The sequence below is a fragment of the Pongo pygmaeus genome, chromosome 20 (genome assembly GCF_028885625.2).
Source record: "Pongo pygmaeus isolate AG05252 chromosome 20, NHGRI_mPonPyg2-v2.0_pri, whole genome shotgun sequence".
Classification (NCBI taxonomy): domain Eukaryota; kingdom Metazoa; phylum Chordata; class Mammalia; order Primates; family Hominidae; genus Pongo; species Pongo pygmaeus.
In genome coordinates, this window is record NC_072393.2 from 24555002 (window position 1) to 24572608 (window position 17607).

The window sequence follows — 17607 nt, forward strand, 5'->3', positions numbered from 1 at the left end:
ACTTTGCAAGTTTTTGCATCATTTCACTGAGGTCACTTTTTGTCTTTTGAAATGCTATTTTTTCTTTCACAAATCTTACACAATCCAGGGGACAGAAATTATCTCTGTGTTCTTCCCTCAATACCAGCATCTGATTGGCTGACCAGCAATATGTCTCCAAGAAACGGAAGCTGGGTTGAGTAAAGGCAATCTTAATGTCTCAAGGCTTAGTTTTTCTTTTTTTGAGATGGAGTTTCGCTCTTGGTGCCCAGGCTGGAGTCCAGTGGTGCGATCTTGGCTCTCAGCCTCCGAAGTAGCTCGGATTACAGGCAGGCACCACCACGCCCAGCTAATTTTTTTGTATTTAGTAGAGACGGGGTTTCACCATGTTAGTCAGGCTGGTCGTGAACTCCAGACCTCAGGTGATCCACCACCTCAGACTCCCAAAGTGCTGGGATTACAGGTGTGTGCCACCGCACAGGCAAGGGTTAGTTTTTCAAAGGAAGAGCACAGGGGAGAGTCCTATCAGTCCAAGGGCATCCATCTGTTCCATTGACAGGCTACACTCCATACCTCAGGTTGTTTTATGAAAGAAAATAACCCAGTAGATTATATTCACTAGACACTCGAGCAGACATAGCCATGGTAGATATATTGGTTTATTCACAGAAATTACTGAAGCCCAGGACCATAAAAAACTGAAGGTGGCTGAGGCCACATCACCCATAAAGTTTCCAAAGGGAAACCTTGACCCAAAAATATTCTGATACTATCTCTGTGCCTAGAGAAGATTTTTTAAAATGAGGCGAAAAGATTTTTTACAATACAGTGTCAGGGAATTGTTCTTCTTTTTCTTCTCATAAAAAATATTTTCAAACAGAAAACGATTTAAGTGCCATTCAATGTCAAAAAATGCTTAGTTAAAATACAGCATCTAAGGTGTACAATAAAAGACAAATAGTTGATAACGTGAATTAGAAAGGGGAAGCTGGCATTTGAGAATGTGAGAAGAAACTGGAAATTTAGTATTTTACTGCAAGTCATAGTTAGTCTGGAGGAATGGGATGACGGGTAGGCTTGAGACCCAGCTTGAGAGAACTGTGAAAAATGCAGGGGAAAATCAGTCCCCTGTGGAGTGTGAAAATAACTAAGTAGCAGGCAATTAGACTGAGGTTACTCTAGTCCCTGGGTTCCTACTTTTTAAAAACTCTAACTCAAATGCATTTTTTTGTAAATTACTGAATTGAGGGAAACAAAATTTAGGCTTAAACAATCATAAACTGCCAATTAACCTCTGATTACATAACCCCGAAATGTCCACCTTAATCGTACAAATCAAGTAACTATGAACTGTACCTAACCAATTATTTAATTTGGTTTTCTTCATCATGTACCTTTAAAAGTCTTTCCTTCAAGCTGCTCTCATAAGTCACAAGCGCCAAACCACAGCTAAGTGCTCCACAATTTTTGGATCACTCTTTGCTTAAATTCTCCAATATTTTTGTGGTGATCCCCATAATTTATTTATTTATTTAATGTATTTCTATATATTTTTTGAGACGGAGTTTCGCTCTTGTTGCCCAGGCTGGAGTGCAATGGCGTCATCTCGGCTCACTGCAACCGCCACCTCCCGGGTTCAAGTGGTTCTCCTGCCTCAGCCTTCTGAGTATCTGGGATTACAGGCATGTGCCACCACGCCCGGCTAATTTTGTATTTTTAGTAGAAACGGGGTTTCACCATGTTGGTCTGGCTGGTCTTGAACTCCTGACCTCAGGTGATCCACCTGCCTTGGTCTCCCAAAGTGCTGGTATTACTGAAGTGAGCCACCGAGCCCGGCCCTCCCATAAAATTTTAATAGGAGAAAACAGGAACTGGGAACCCCACGGACCAAAACTCTTCCCATTAATGAACCTGCACCCTGAGTCAGGATTTTCCCGTGACGCCCCTCCCGTGGTCCCTGCACAATCTGAGAGAGATGCGGCGCTGAGGGTACAGAGCTGCCCAGAGAGGGCTACAGGCCAGGGCACAGTCACTACGCAGAGAAGAGACGGGACGCCCCGGGGCTGGCTGTCAGGGCGCCGCCATCTTATGGCTGCAGGGCACTGAGGCCGAGCTGGGGAAGGAGAACTCGGGGTGCAGATTGTGGAGATGACTGCGGGGAAGCCTGAGTCCCGCCATAGCCACTTCCCACCGGTTCCAACCAGCCCCTTCCCCCTCTCGGGATGTCGCAGCCGGAACTCTCACCATTTCTAGGCTTCTAGGAGGCCCTGGAGTCTTAGCTGTGGATCTCCCAATTTCTGCAGGTCACAGGCCCACAGAGGCTGGACCTCTAGGAGCAGAGGACACAGAGCAGTGAAAGGAGACACGGAGCTCCGGCTGCAGCGAGAGACAAAGGCGCCGCCAAATCCCGGAAGCCATCTTGTCTGCTCCAACTGCGTGCCTGATTGGACGGTTCCCAGCCCAGCGTGCCTGATTGGACAACGTTTAAGGTCCTGACCCTTCAGGCCCTGAGTGACAGAAGATGTGATCAGACACTGGGCTGAGTGAAGAGTGACAGCCTACGCTGCAGCCTTTTCAGCCAGGGCTTCCTCTTTTAGCTGAGCCAGGCCCATCCCAGAGGGTATTTGTATTTAACCTTGTGTATAAGGTCATATACATTTATAAATGATATATGGCTACTCACGAATAAAAATAATATAATAATAATTATTTTAGAATTTCAGATTTTATGACCTTCCTGGCTTCTGGTCCTTTGAGTAGGCAGCCTGAGAATTTTAAAAAGAGGCAATCCTCAAATAAAATGTGAGCCTCATGTGAATTTTACGTTTTCTACTAGTCAAACTTTAAAAAGAAAAAAACAAGTGGAATTGATTGTAACAATCTAATTAACCCAATATATCCAAAGTACTATCATTTTAGTATGAGAGCAATATGAAATTATTGATGAAATACACATATATATGTATATATGTGTGTATATATATACACACACACACACACATACACACACGGAACTAAATCTTTGAAAATAACTCTGTATGTTACCAAACACATTGCAATTCAGACCAGCCACATTCCAGGCACCCAGTAGCCACACGTAGCCAATAGCTGCCACATTAAAGTGCAGCTCTGATGTCAGGGGGGTGAAGAAGAGCCTGAACATCCCTTTTTTGCCAGAGGTGAGGGGACAGCCTCTCTCTACCAACATCTCTCTTCAATTCCAAGGAAGAAACAGTTAGTGACCATAGAAAGAACAGAGGACAGATAGAATAAAATAACCACAGGTCGACCTGTGGTTACCTCTGGTGATTTTATTAACTACTGCTGCCCACCTGTTGCTTACCTTAATTCCAAACATCAGACAGTGAACAAAGAATGATGAAGCCACAAAACAAGAAAACTGCGTGTCTTCAGATCTGTCCACAGTCTTAACCTCCAATGTTTAGATATGGAAAAAATAGATTAAAGGCAAACTTATTTTGCTATTTGGCCTTGGCCCTAATGGTCAGCCTGTGGTTATCTGTTTTCTCCTGTGGTGTGGTGAACTGTGTGAGTATAAGCACTAATCACACGCAGACATGTCTACGTGTATTTTTTGCATTATTCAATATTCTCTTACAAGACATTGGACTTTAAATCAAGAATAAAGGTAATGCGAGTCTTTTTTCTTGCCTTGGCGCTGCCCACAGGGTGCATCGTGACATATTGCTAAGTTCGGTATTCAGGTTATGTGACTCTTTTCTTTTACCCAGGCCCAGAATATTTTGCACAATAGAACATATTACTAGGCCCAACATATATAAAATGGGAGGCCCTCGCCTGGGCCCTTTTTACGGAGGGCTTTGTGATATATCTCTACATCAATCACCTAAGAGATGCAACTCTCCATTTTTCCCTGCACTCTGCCCAGAGGAAAAATTGTGACTTATCACTAAGTCTAGGTACCAGGTGATGTGTCTCTCCTGCCTGGGCCTTGAACCAAAGAAAGCATTGTTACCTATTGCTGGGCTCAGCACCCAGGTGATGTGACTCTGCTGCCTGTGTCCTGCTGTCAGGAGAAGGTTGTAACATATTCCTGACTGAGTATTCAGGTGATGTGACACTCCTGTCTGGTCCTTGCCCTCGGAAAATATTGTGACATATTCCTGGCCCAAGTATGAGAGCCAACATGTCCTTCAGGAACACTTCAGGTCCTTTAACCTTGGGTACATCATCTCACAATTCAGAAGGGCCCTTCCAAACTCAGGAATGAACAAGTGGCTGTTGGCTGTCTAGGTTCTCCATGAGTTCTCATTTATCATTGAATTTATGTCCGCTTAAATATCAGGTTTGTTTCTTCAATTTAGGTGTATAACACTGATAACTGAGGGGTAATTATAGGTAATCTAAATTGAACCACAAAGTTTATTCAAATGGCATATCTAAAAAGTTTTAGTGCTGGCTTATTTAACACAAAAATGTGTCAGAGGCCGGGCGCAGTGGCTCATGCCTGTAATCCCAGCACATTGGGAGACCGAGGAGGGCAGATCACGAGGTCAAGAGATCAAGACCATCCTGGCCAACATGACAAAACCCTGACTCTACTAAAAATACGAAAATTAGCTGGGTGTGGTGGCACATGCCTGTAGTCCCAGCTACTCGGGAGGCTGAGGCAGGAAAATCGCTTGAACTGGAGAGGCGGAGGTTGCAGTGAGCTGAGATCACGCCACTGAGACTCCAGCCTGGTGACAGAGCATGACTCCATCTCAAAAAAAAAAAAAAAAAAAGTGGCAGAGTATTTTCCTGATGTTCAACTATTTTTGTTTTTCCTGAATTAGCAGTTTTATGAGTCAGTGTCTTCTTTAGAATTCTCACAATCCTTACCCAGTCCAAACAATATAATTTTAAAATTATCAGAAACCTGTACTCAACTTGTCTGGGCTATGTCCATCTTTTCATGAACCTCCTTACAGACACAGTACTCCAGGATTTTGCATGCTTTTAAAGTTTATAGAAACTGCATCAGAATTAAACCATTAACTGTAGAAATGACTTCAAATAATTATAAAGAAACAAATGAAACAAATTGATTATGTCTGTGACCTGCAATAACTTATCATAACCATAATTATGACTAATAGCTTGTACTCAGATATATAAGATTTTTAGAAATTTCGTAATATTATGAAATAAATGTTAATAATATATATTAAAATAGAAGTTGAAGAGGGTCAAACATTATCTTTAATTCAACAATGCTTTTCATGTAATTTAACATATCAAATAATTACGTTTTTCACTCTTCTGGATGTTGTGTAGACCCTCTGTAGCATCCAAAAGTCAGGGGTCTAGGCCGTGCCCAATGGCTCACACCTGTAATTCCAGCACTTTGGGAGGCCGAGGCAGGTGGATCACCTGAAGTCAGGAGTTTGAGACCAGCCTGGCCAACTTGGTGAAACCCCGTCTCTACTAAAAATACAAAAAATTAGCTAGGCGTGGTGGCAGGCAGCTGTAATCCCAGCTACTTGGGAGGCTGAGGCAGGAGAATTGCTTGAACCTGGGAGGTGAAGGTTGCAGTGAGCCGAGATCACGCCATTGCACTCCAGCCAGGGTGAAAGAGTGAGATGCTATCTCAATAAAAAAGAAAAAAAAAGTTAGGGGTCTAATAATACATAAAATTTGTGTTCAAGAGAAAATTGTTGTACTTTTTAATTAGTGTATTATCAATGGTAAAGCTAATTTTAATAAAACCTACGAGTAAATTCATCAAATTTGTCATTTTTGGCCAATCTAGATTTCCATAAATATGTTATAATCTCTCATAATTAATCGCTTAAACTTTTTATATTTTATGTTTATCTACTATTTTATTTTTTCAATTTGACACAACCATTAAGTAATTTCAAACTACACTAAATGTTTCTAACTTCCTTCATCAAAAGCATTTTTTGCTTTTGTTTCTACACTCTATGCAGAATTGTTTTTCATATATCTAATTGATTTAATTATATATAAATCACATTAACTCTTTTTTTTAAGATGGAGTCTAGCTCTGTCTCCCAGGCTGGAGTGCAATGGCGGGATCTCAGCTCACTGCAACCTCTGCCTCCTAAGTTCAAGCGATTCTCCTGGCTCAGCCTCCAGAGTAGCTGGGACTACAAGTGCATGCCACTATGCCCGGCTAATTTTTGTATTGTTAGTAGAGATGGGGTTTCACCATGTTAGCCAGGATGGTCTCAATCTCCTGATCTCATAATCCTCCCGCCTCAACCTCCCAAAGTGCTAGGATTACAGACGTGAGCCACGGTGCCTGGCCTCATTAACTCTTAACAACCTTTTAGTGAAATTCCTAGGAAGCAATTTTGAACTGTTTGTTTCAGTATTGGTAGACAAAATTTATTTTATATTTTAAATAAATATTTTTTTATTTTTTTTAAATAACAGGTCTAAATATATTTAGCTTTTTTATATTACATAAAAATAAGATTCTGATCAGGCATGGTGTCTCATGCTTGTAATTCCAGCACTTTGGGAGACCAAGACAGGAAGGCTGTTTAAGCCCAAGAATTCAAGACCAGCTGGGGCAACATGGCAAAATCCCATGTCTACAAAAAAATACAAGAATTAGCTGGGCATGGTTGCCTGCACCTGTAATACCAGCTATTCAGGAGGCTGAGGTAGGAGGACTGCCTGAGTCCAGAAAGTTGAGGCTGCAGTGATCCATGATGAAGCTATTGCACCCAATCCTAAGTAATAGAGTGAGAACTTTTATTTAAAAAAGGCCAAAGCATATGAACTTAATGTTATGGGGGTTTTTTGGTTTATTATTATTATTATTTTAATAGTTTTGGGGGTACAGTTTATGTTTGGTTACACGGATAAGTTTAGTCATAATTTCTGAGATTTTGGTGCACCCATCTCCTGAGTAGTGTACACTGTATCCAATGTGTAGTCTTTCATCTCTCACCCACCTCCCGCCCTTCCACCTGAGTCCCCAGAGTTCTGTGTATAATTCTTATGCCTTTGCATAAGAGCTTAGCTCCCACTATGAGTGAGAACATACAATATTTGGTTTTTCATTCCTGAGTCACTTCATTTAGAATAATTGTCTCCAACTTCATCCAGGTTGCTTCAAATGCCAATATTTTGTTCCTTTCTTGACTGAGTAGTATTTCATTGTTTGTGTGTGTGTGTATATATATAGTGATATATATACATGTATATATAGTGATATATATACATGTATATATATTATGTGAATTATATATATATATATGCACACATATATATCACATTTCTTTATCCACTCATTGGTTGATAGGCATTTAGGCTGGTTCTGTATTTTTACAATTGTAAATTGTGCTGCTGTAAACATGTGTGTGCATGTGTCTTTTTAATACAATGATTTCTTTGTGTGTGTGTAGATACCAAGCGGTGGGATTGCTGGATCAAATGATAGTTCTATCTTTAGTTTTTTGGGTTTTTTTTTTCTTTTTTTTTGAGACAGATTCTCACTCTGTCACCCAGCTGGAATGCAGTGGCGTGATCTTGGCTTACTGCAACCTCTGCCGCCCGGGTTCAAGGGATTCTCTTGCCTCAGCCTCCCAAATAGCTGGGATTACAGGCGTGAGCCACCCCACCCAGCCCTACCTTTAGTTCTTTAAAAAATCTTCGGACTGTTTTTCTATAGTGGTTGTACTAGTTTACATTCCCACCAGTAGTGTAAAAGTGCTTTTGTTTCACCACATTTCTGTCAACAGCTAGTATTTTTAAATTTTTTTAATTAAGACCATTCTTATAGGAGTAAGGTGGTATCACACTATGGTTTTGATTTGCATTTCCCTGATAGCTAGTGATGTTTAGCATGTTTTTATATGTTTGTTGGCCATTTTTATATCTCCTTTTGAGAATTTTTTATTCATGTTTTTAGCTTACTGTTTCATGGGATTTTTTTTTTCTGATTCTTTTGAGTTCCTTGTAGATTCAGAATATTTGTCTTTTGTTGGATGCATAGACTGTGAAGATTTTCTCCCACTTGGCAGGTTGTAAGTTTACTCTGCTGATTATTTCTATTGTGGTCAAGAAGGTTTCTGGTTTAATTAAGTCCCGTTTATTTTTCTTTGTTTTTGTTTTATTTGCTTTTGGGTTCTTGGTCATGCACTATTTGCCTAAGCCAATGTCTAGAAGACTTTTTCTGATGTTAGCTTCTACAATGCTTACAGTTTCAAGTTTTAGATTTAAATCTTTTCTCCATATTGAGTTAATTTTTGTATAAGATAAGAGATGAAGATTCAGTTTTATTCTTCCACATGTGGTTTGCCAGTTATCCCAGCAGCATTTGTTGAATAGGGTGTCCTTTTCCTACCTTATGTATTTATTTACTTTCTCAAAGATCAGTTGGCTGCAAGTATTTGGCTTTATTTCTGAGTTCACTATTCTGTTCTATTTGTCTGTGTGTCTACTTTCATACCAGTAGCATGTTGTTTTGGTAACTATAGCCTGGTAGTATAGTTTGAAGTTAGGTAATGTGATGCCTCTGATTTTTTACTTTTTGCTTAGTCTTGCTTTGGCTATGTGGGCTTTTTTTAGGCTCTATATGAATTTTAGGATTTTTTTCCTAGTTCTGTGAAGAATGATGATGGTATTTTGATGAAAACTGACTTGTAGAATGCTTTTGTCAGTATGGTCATTTTTACAATGTTGACACTACCTATCCATGAGCATGGGATATGTTTCCATTTGTTTGTGATATCTATGGTTTATTTAAGCAGTGTTTTATAATTTTCTTTGTAGATGTATTTCACCTCTTTGGTTAGGAATATTTCTAATTTTTGTTTTTTTTTTTTTTTTGCATGTTTTTGCAATGGGTTGAGTTCTTGATTCGATTTTCAGCTTGGTAGCTGTTGTTGTATAGCAGTGGTGCCAATTTGTATACATTGATTTTGTATTCTGAAAGTTTACTGAATGTATTCATTAGATCTAGAAGCTTTTTAATAAATCTCTAGGGTTTTCTAGGTATAAAATCATAAATTCAGAAAACAGTGACAGCCTGACTTCCTTTTTACAGATTTGAATGCAATTTATTTATTTATTTATTTATTTATTTATTTATTTATTTATTTTTATTGTCTAATTGCTCCAGCTAGGACTTCCAGCACTATGTTGAATAGAAGTGGTGTAAGTGACCATTCTTGTCTTGTTCCAGTTGTCAGGAAGAAAGTTTTAATTTTTCCTCATTCAGTATAATGTTGGCCGTGGATTTGTCACAGATGGCTTTCATTACCTTAAGGTATGTACCCCCTGTGCCGATTTTGCTGAGAGTTTCAATCATAAAAAGATGCTGGATTTTAAGTATGTTTCTCTCGTCTGAGTGTGGTGGCTTATGCGTGTAATCCTAGCAGTTTGGGAGGCCGAGGCTGGTGGGTTGCCTGAGCTCAGGAGTTCAAGACTAGCCTGGGCAACATGGTGAAACTCTTTACCAAAATACAAAAAATTAGCTGAGTGTAGTGGCACACACCTGTAACTTTAATTTTAGCTACTTGGGAGGCTGAGGCATGAGAATCTTTTGAACCCAGGAGGCAGAAGTTTCAGTGAGCCGAGATCATGTCACTGCACTGCAGCCCAGGTGACAGAGATTTCATCTGAAGGAAAAACAAATGTTATTCTGCATCCGTTGAGATGATCATATGGTTTTTGTTTTTAATTCTGCTTATGTGATGTATCACATTTATTGACTTACGTATGTTAAACCATCCCTACATCTCTGGTATAAAATGCACCTGATCATGGTGTATTATTATTTGATATGCTGTTGTATTTGGTTAGCTAGTATTTTGTTAAGAATTTTTGCATCTATGTTCATCAGGAATATTAGTGTGTAGTTTTGTGCTATGTTCTTTCCTGGTTTTGGTATTAGGGTGATACTGGCTTCATGGAATGATTTAGGAAAGATATGCTCTTTCTCTATTTTTGAAATAGTTTTATTTGGGTTGGTAGCAATTCTTCCTTAAATGCCTCATAGAATTCAGCTGTGAATCCATCTGGTCCTGGACCTGTTTTTTTTTTTTTTTTTTGGAAATTTTTTATTACTGTTTCAATCTCACTACTTGTTATTGGTCTATGCAGAGTTTCTGTCTTTCTGGTTTAATCAAAGAGAGTTGTACATTTCCAGGAACTTATCCAACTCCTCTAGGTTTTCTAGTTTGTGCATGTAAAAGTATTCATAGTAGCCATGAATTATCTTTTGTATTTCTGTGGTACTGGTTGTAATATCTCACATTTTGTTTCTAACTGAGCTTATTTAGATCTTCTTTCTTCTTTTCTTGGTTAATCTCACTAATGGTGTATTAATTTTGGTTATCTTTTAAAAAACAAGCTTTTTGTTTCATTTGTCTTTTGTGTTATTTAAAATTTCAATTATGTTAATTCTTCTCTGATTATTGTTCGTTTTTTTGTTTGTTTGTTTGTTTGTTTTTGTTTTTTGCTGGGTTGGTGTTTGGTTTGTTCTTGTTTCTCTAGTTCCCTGAGGTGTGAGGTTAGATTTTCTATTTGTGCCCTTTCAGACTTTTTGATGAAGGCATTTAATGCTATGAACTTTCCTCTTAGCCTCACTTCTGCTGTATTCCAGAGGTTTTGATAGGTTGTGTCACTACTATTGTTTAGTTATAAAAAAATTTAAATTTTCATCTTGACTTCATTGCTGACACAATTATTCAAGAGCAGGTTATGTAATTTCCATGCATTTGCATGGTTTTGAGGATTCATTTTGGAGTTGATTTCCAATTTTATTCCAATGTGGCCTGAGAGAATACTTGATATAATTTTGATTTTCTTAAATTTGGTGAGACTTGTTTTGTAGCCTATTATATGGTCTATTTTGGATAACGTTTTATGTGCTACTAAATAGAATGTATATTCTTCAATTGTTGAGTAGAATGTTTTGTAAATATCTGTTAAGTCCATTTATTCTAGAGTATAGTTTAAATTCATTGTATCTTAGTTGACTTTCTGTCTAGATGACCTTTCTAGTATTGTCAGCGGGGTATTAAAATACCCCATTATTATTTTGTTGCTTTCTATCTCCTTTCTTATGCCTAGCAGAAATTATTTTATAAATTTGGGAGCTCCAGTGTTAGGTGCATATGGATTTAGAACTGTGATGTCTTCTTGTTTGGACTAGTTCTTTTATTATTATATAATGTTATTCTTTGTTTTTTTGTTTTGTTTTGTTTTTTACCATTGTTGCTTTAAAGTCTGTTTTGTTTGCTATGAGAATAGCTACTCCTCCTTACTTTTTGTTTCCATTTGCATAGAATATCTTTTTCCACTTCTTTGCCTTAAGTTTATTTGAGTTTTTATTTGTTAGGCAAGTCTCTTAAAGACAGCAGATACTTGGCTGGTAATTTTTTTTTTTTTCTTTTGAGATGGAGTGTTACTCTTGTTGCCCAGGCTGGAGTGCAGTGGCACGATCTTGGCTCGCTGCAACCTTTGCCTCTCAGGTTCAAGCAATTCTCCTGCCTCAGCCCCCTGAGTAGCTGAGATTACAGGTGCACGCCAGCACACCTGGCTAATTTTTCTATTTTAGTAGAGATGGGGTTTCACCGTGGTGGCCAGGCTGGTCTCAAACTCCTGACCTCAGGTGAACCACCCACCTCGGCCTCCCAAAATGCTGGGATTACAGACGTGAGCCACCATGCCCAGCCATAAATTTTTATTTATTCTGCCATTCTGCATCTTTTAAGTAGAGCATTTAAGTTATTGACATTTAATGTTAGTTTTGAGATGTGAGGTATTGCTGTATTCATCAGGTTAGCTGTTGCCTGAATATCTTTGAGTTTTTTTGTTATTGTTTTATAGGCCTTGTGAGATTTATGCATTAAGGAGGTACTATTTTGGTGTATTTTGAGGTTTTGTTTCAAGATTTAGAAGTTCTTTTAGCATTTCTTCTATTGCTGGCTTGGTACTGGTAAATTCTCTCCAACACTTGTTTTACTGAAAATGACCTCATCTCTCCTTCATTTATGAAGCTTACCCTCTCTGGATACAACACTCTTGGCTAAAAATTGTGTTGTTTAAGGAGGCTAAAGACAGGACTCCAGTCCCTTCTTTCTTGTAGGGTTTCTGCTGAGTAAACTGTGTTAATCTGGTAAGTTTTTTTTATAGGGTACCTGATGCTTTTCCTCACAGCTCTTATGATTCTTTTCTTCATCATGAATTTAGATAACCTAATGACTATATGAATAGGTGATGATCTTTTTGTGATAAATTTTCCAAGTGTTTTTTGAGCTTCTTGTGTTTGGATGTCTAGATTGCTAGCAAGGCCTGAGAAGTTTTTCTCAATTATTCACTCAAATAAAATTTCCAAACATGTAAATTTATCTTTTTGTTTTTTTCAGGACCACCAATTACTCCTAGGTTTGGTCACTTAACATAATCCCAATTTTCTTACAGGCTTTGTTCATTTTGTTGATTCTTTCTTCTTTGTCTTTGTCAGACTGATTTAATCTGAAAGACTTTTCTTCAAGCTCTGAAGTTCTTTCTTTGACTTGTTGTAGTCTATTGTTTAAACTTTCCAGTTTATTTTGTATTTCTGTGTGTCTTTCATTTCCAAAAGTGGTGATTGTTTTTTAATTTATAATATTTATTTCTTTGGAAATTTTTAAATTCATATCTTGTATTAATTTTTTAAATTTCTTTAAGTTGGTTTTCTTGTTTCTCTGGTTTCTCTAGTAGCTTAATAATCAACTTTCTCAATTTATTTTCTGGCAACTCAGACATTTCTTCTAGGTTTAGAATGATTACAGAAGAGCTAGTGCAATATTCTGGGGGTGTTACAGAACCTTGTTTTGTCATATTGGAATTACTTCTCTGGTTTCTTCTCATTTGGCTAGACTATTTCAGTGGAAAGATCTTGGACTGAAAGGCTCCTGTTCAGATTCTTCCGTCCCATGGAGTGATTTCTTGATGTGGTGCTTTCTCACTTTTCCTAGGGATGGGCTTTCTGCAAGTCAGACTACAGTGATTGTTATTGTTCTTCTGGGACTAGTAAACCAGCGGAGCTCCACAGCTCCAGGCTGATATTGAGGAATGTCTGCAAAGTGTCCTGTGATGTAATCTGTCTTCAGGTCTCTCAGCCATGAATACCAGCACCTGCTTCAGTGGAGGTGGCAGGGAAGTGAAGTTGACTGTGTGAGAGACCTTGGTTGTAGTTTTATTTAGTGCATTGGTTTTCTCAATTGCTTGTTATGCAAGCAGTGAATTTGTCATGTGGACAGACTCAGGACCTCTGGTTAGCCAGGATGTTACAGGTGGTGGAATTAGTTTGTTTGTTTTTTTTTCCTTGGAGCAGGGCTGTTCTGTTACGAGTTGCTGTTATGGCTTGTGTCAGTTGGCCTCCAGCCAAAAGGTGGTGCTTTCAGGAGAGCACCAGCTGTGGTAGTAGAAAGGGGGTATAGACTTGACCTATGTTAACCAGGATACCCGTTCAGGATTCTCAGGTGATGGGTGGGACCATAGATCTTCCAAAAGTTAATTGATTTCGCCTTCGGCTACCAGGTTGAGTAGAGAAAAATCATCAGGCTGAGGCAGGATTAGACCGGTCTGAGCTCAGACTCTCAGGGGGTGTGGCTTGCTGCAGCCACTGTTGGAGGAGAGGTGGTTCTCAAGCCAATGGAGTTATGTTTTAAGGGAGGTTATGGCTGCCTTTGCTGCTTCATACAGAGCACCAAGAAAAGTGAGAAAAAGCTGGCAGTGGCAGGCCTCACCCAGCTCCCATGCAGCCAGCAAGGTCAGTCTCATTCCGTTCCCACCCTGTCCTGCCAAAAGCATGGAGTTTATATCAAGGCAGCCAGCGTGCAGAGTTGAGATCTTGCCCCAGGCTACATGCCTATCCCTGAGAAAGTCAGAAAGGCTTTCAGGCTTCACCCCTCCCCACCTGCCCACACCCTTCGCTGCACAGCTTCTGTGCTTGTATCTGCACTTCCTATTCACTTCTGCAGACTCTGCGCAGTAGAATTTATGCTTGGTCAAAATTATTGCACAGTTCACTAAAAGCTATTTTATTTTTTTGGCCCCTCCCTAATTCTGCTGGCTGCCTTTCGCAAAGACCCTTGTGAAATAAAGTCAGGAATGACTCGTTTGGTCTTGAGCTGGGGACTGGGAATGCCTATAGGCTCTTTCCCCGGCTTTTTCTTCTTTTATATTTCACTCAGCTCCCTAAATTCTTTTCAGTTCTAGGTAAGGTTAAATACGTTTCCTTTGATCTAGATTTTTCAGATCCCCCAGTGGGGATGTGTGTTCAAAGGTAGACTTTCTTTCTCTCACACTTTGGGGAACTCACAGTTCTTCAGCTGTGTCACAGAGTTTGCAGTAACAAGCTGCTTCTTTCAAAGGGTCTGTGAAATCTTTTGTTTTTTCCTGGTATGTTCCTGCAGTGGTTATGTCAGAGGCTTTCGAAACAGAGCAACTCCATTTTGAGTGAGGGCTACAAAAATGAGGCTGAGACCTCGGGCACGGTGGCTCACGCCTGTAATCCCAGCACTTTGAGAGGCTGAGGCGGGCGGATCATGAGGTCAGGAGATCAAGACCATCCTGGCTAACACAGTGAAACCCCGTCTCTACTAAAAATACCAAAAAATAGCCGGGCATGGTGGGGGGCGCCTGTAGTCCCAGCTACTCGGGAGGCTGAGGCAGGACAATGGCGTGACCTGGGAGGCGGAGCTTGCAGTGAGCCCAGATCGTGCCACTGCACTCCAGCCTGGGCGACAGAGCCAGACTCCGTCTCAAAAAAAAAAAAAAAAAAAAAAAAAAGAGGCTGAGACTTGCTGGGCTGCATGCCCAGAAAATTAGGCATTCCTAGCCTCTAAATGTTTATGGTTAAGGGAACAAATTAATAATGTTTACCAAACAGACTTGGTGGTGTCCAGATATCCTGATATCTGGAGAACAAAGGCATTCCTAATTTTGCTTTAAATATAATATAGTAAGAAAATTAATTATGTATTACAAACCCTTGTAGCAGAACACATCTCCCCATATATACAAGCATCGTACCTAGGGTGGATGCATTCCTTCTCTTACTTTCAGGAACGTCCTGTTTTGTCTATGGAGTAGCTGTCCTTTCACCACTTTACTTTCTTAATAAACTTGCTTTTGCTTTGCACTGCGGACTTGCCCTAAATTCTTTCTTGTGTGAGATCCAAGAACCCTCTGTTGGGGTCTGGATCGGGACCCCTTTCCTGTAACATGTTTCTGGTGACCACAGAAGGGACTACAGTGCAGAAACCCTGACCCAATGGCTACCTTTGCCTAAGTGCTGAGGTCCTGTAACATCTTTCTGGTGAACCACGGAAGGGACGATACTAAAGAAACCCTCCAACCCAAAGGAAATAGGCTGCAGCTCTGATTGGATGACTTTGGGTAAGTGGTGGGGTACCCGGTTAAAGAATGGGACTGGGTTGGAGGACCCTCTTAATAAAAGGAAAGAATGCTTGACTGACCCCGAGGTCATACGCCTGATTTAGGAGAGTTAGTGTCCCTTCTAAGGTTTAGGGACCTCTCGGTAAAGTCCCTCTCAGCTGAAAACGGGTTTGGCACTGCAGGCTATGCTTTTTGTATTAATCTGCCTTCTCCTTGCTGCATGAATCAATTTCTTGGGTGCTGTCTCTGTTTCATTGTCATGATTTTATTTTATTTTATTTTTTAGATGCGTCTCACTCTGCCTCCCAGGCTGGAGTGCAGTGGCGCGATCTCAGCTCACTGCAACCTCCGCCTCCGGGTTCAAGCAATTCTACTGCCTCAGCCTCTCAAGTAGCTGGGACTATAGGCGCTTGCCACCATGCCGGGCTGATTTTTGTATTTTTAGTAGAGGTGGGGTTTCACCATGTTGGCCAGGCTGGTCTCAAACTCCTGGCTTCAGGTGATCCACCCGCCTCGGCCTCCCAAAGTGCTGGGATTACAGGTGTGAGCCACCATGCCCGGTCTTCACTGTCATTTTCAGGAAACTTTAACTGATCTTAGGGATGTTAACTTATTCTTTTTTCTATGTGCCTCCTGATTTCCGTCCGTTTGCTTGAGAAACATTGGGAACAAAAAGCACTGAAGGCTCCATCTCCAAAACGGCTGATTGAGATTTAGTATTTAACAGCTATGAGTAATAAAATTACATAGTTGTGGTTATGCTTTGTTGCTGCTGTAGTGACTAGGTGTGATCGAGAAGCACTAGGATGGAAATCAGGGAACTTTTCTCCTTGCTGTTTTGTTTCATTTTGCACACTAAAAATACAATTCTTTCCTTTCTTGGATTCAGGCAAACTGGCTCTGCTTGTTTAATCCACACTGTTGCTATTGCCCAGAACCTGCTTGCTCTGGTCATTCCCATCTATATCTTCATTTCCTTTGCCTTATTCGACATTTTTGTCAAAGTCCATTTGTGGTTTAAGATTCATGGCTTGGCTTACTTATGTTAGTTGGATAATGTGAAATATATTTGATGAGAGAAACAGAAGAAAAAGAGCTATACATGCAAGATGATCCTTTAATGCAAACCCCCCCCTCCGCCCCCCGCCCTCGCCCCCGCCCCCGGTTCAGCGGGCAGTTTTGAGTGAAGCAGACCCTTCTTCTGTCACCTCTAAAGGTTCAGATGTGTCGGTCCTTTCTTCCTCTAATCCACCTGAAAATTCTGTTGATAATTCTTCATCTCCTCCTCCTTACCCAACTAGTCTCTCTCTACACCCACCACTCCCTGAGGAACTCAGCCCAGCGAGTACTACTCCTAGTGGAGCTGCCTATCAACCTCCAAAGGGAAATCTTTGTCCACTTACAGAGGTGGCAAATAGGGAAGAAGGCACTGTGAGAGGACATGTCCCCTTTTCTATGTCTGATTTGGCTCTATGTAAAGAGAAGTTTGGTCATTTCTCTGAAGATCCAGGAAAATTCCTAGATGAGTTTGAGAAATTAACTCTGACCTACAGTTTAACTAGGCAGGATCTGCACATTTTGTTGTCTCTGTTGTACAGTAAAAGAGAATGCATTTTGGCGACAGCTAGGGCCCATGCAGATGAGGTATTGGCTTGAAACCTGAACCATAATATATATCAGGCAGGAGGTTTAGCAGTTGAAGATCAAGATCCACAGTGGAATTATCAAAGAGGCAGTGAGGACATGGGGTAGAGAGAGAATATGGTCACTTGTTTTTTGAAAGGGATGAAGAAATGTATGAAAAAGCCTGTTGTGGGAGGCCGAGGCAGGCAGATCACGAGGTCAGGAGATCGAGACCAGTCTGGCTAAGATGGTGACACCCCATCCCTACTAAAAATACAAAAAATTAGCTGGGCGTAGTTGTGGGCGCCTGTAGTCCCAGCTACTTGGGAGGCTAAGGCAGGAGAATGGCGTGAACCCGGGAGGCGGAGCTTCCAGTGAGCCAAGATCATGCCACCGCATTCCAGCCTGGGCAACAGAGAGAGACTCCATCTCAAAAAAAAAAAAAAAAAAAACAAACAAAAACAAAAGAAAAGAAAAAGAAAAAGCCTGTTGACTATAAAAAGGTTAAGGAAGTTTCTGAGGGCAAAGATGAGAATCCAACTTTGTTCAAGGGCGTTTAGTTGAGGCAATCGGGAAATATACTAACATTGATCCTGCCTCAAGGGAAAG

The 17607-nt window shown here is 40.3% G+C and overlaps 1 protein-coding gene across 1 annotated transcript in view; it reads right to left on the reverse strand.

Annotated features, from left to right (window-relative positions):
- LOC129020612 (zinc finger protein 675-like) overlaps positions 1 to 2394 on the reverse strand; it is a 33659-nt gene extending 31265 nt beyond the window's left edge. Inside the window, 1 exon segment of the mRNA XM_054465198.2 lies at positions 2224 to 2394. Within this exon segment, the coding sequence (XP_054321173.2) occupies positions 2224 to 2226 (3 nt within the window). The 5' untranslated portion in view covers positions 2227 to 2394.
- Between the last annotated feature and the right edge of the window lie 15213 nt (positions 2395 to 17607).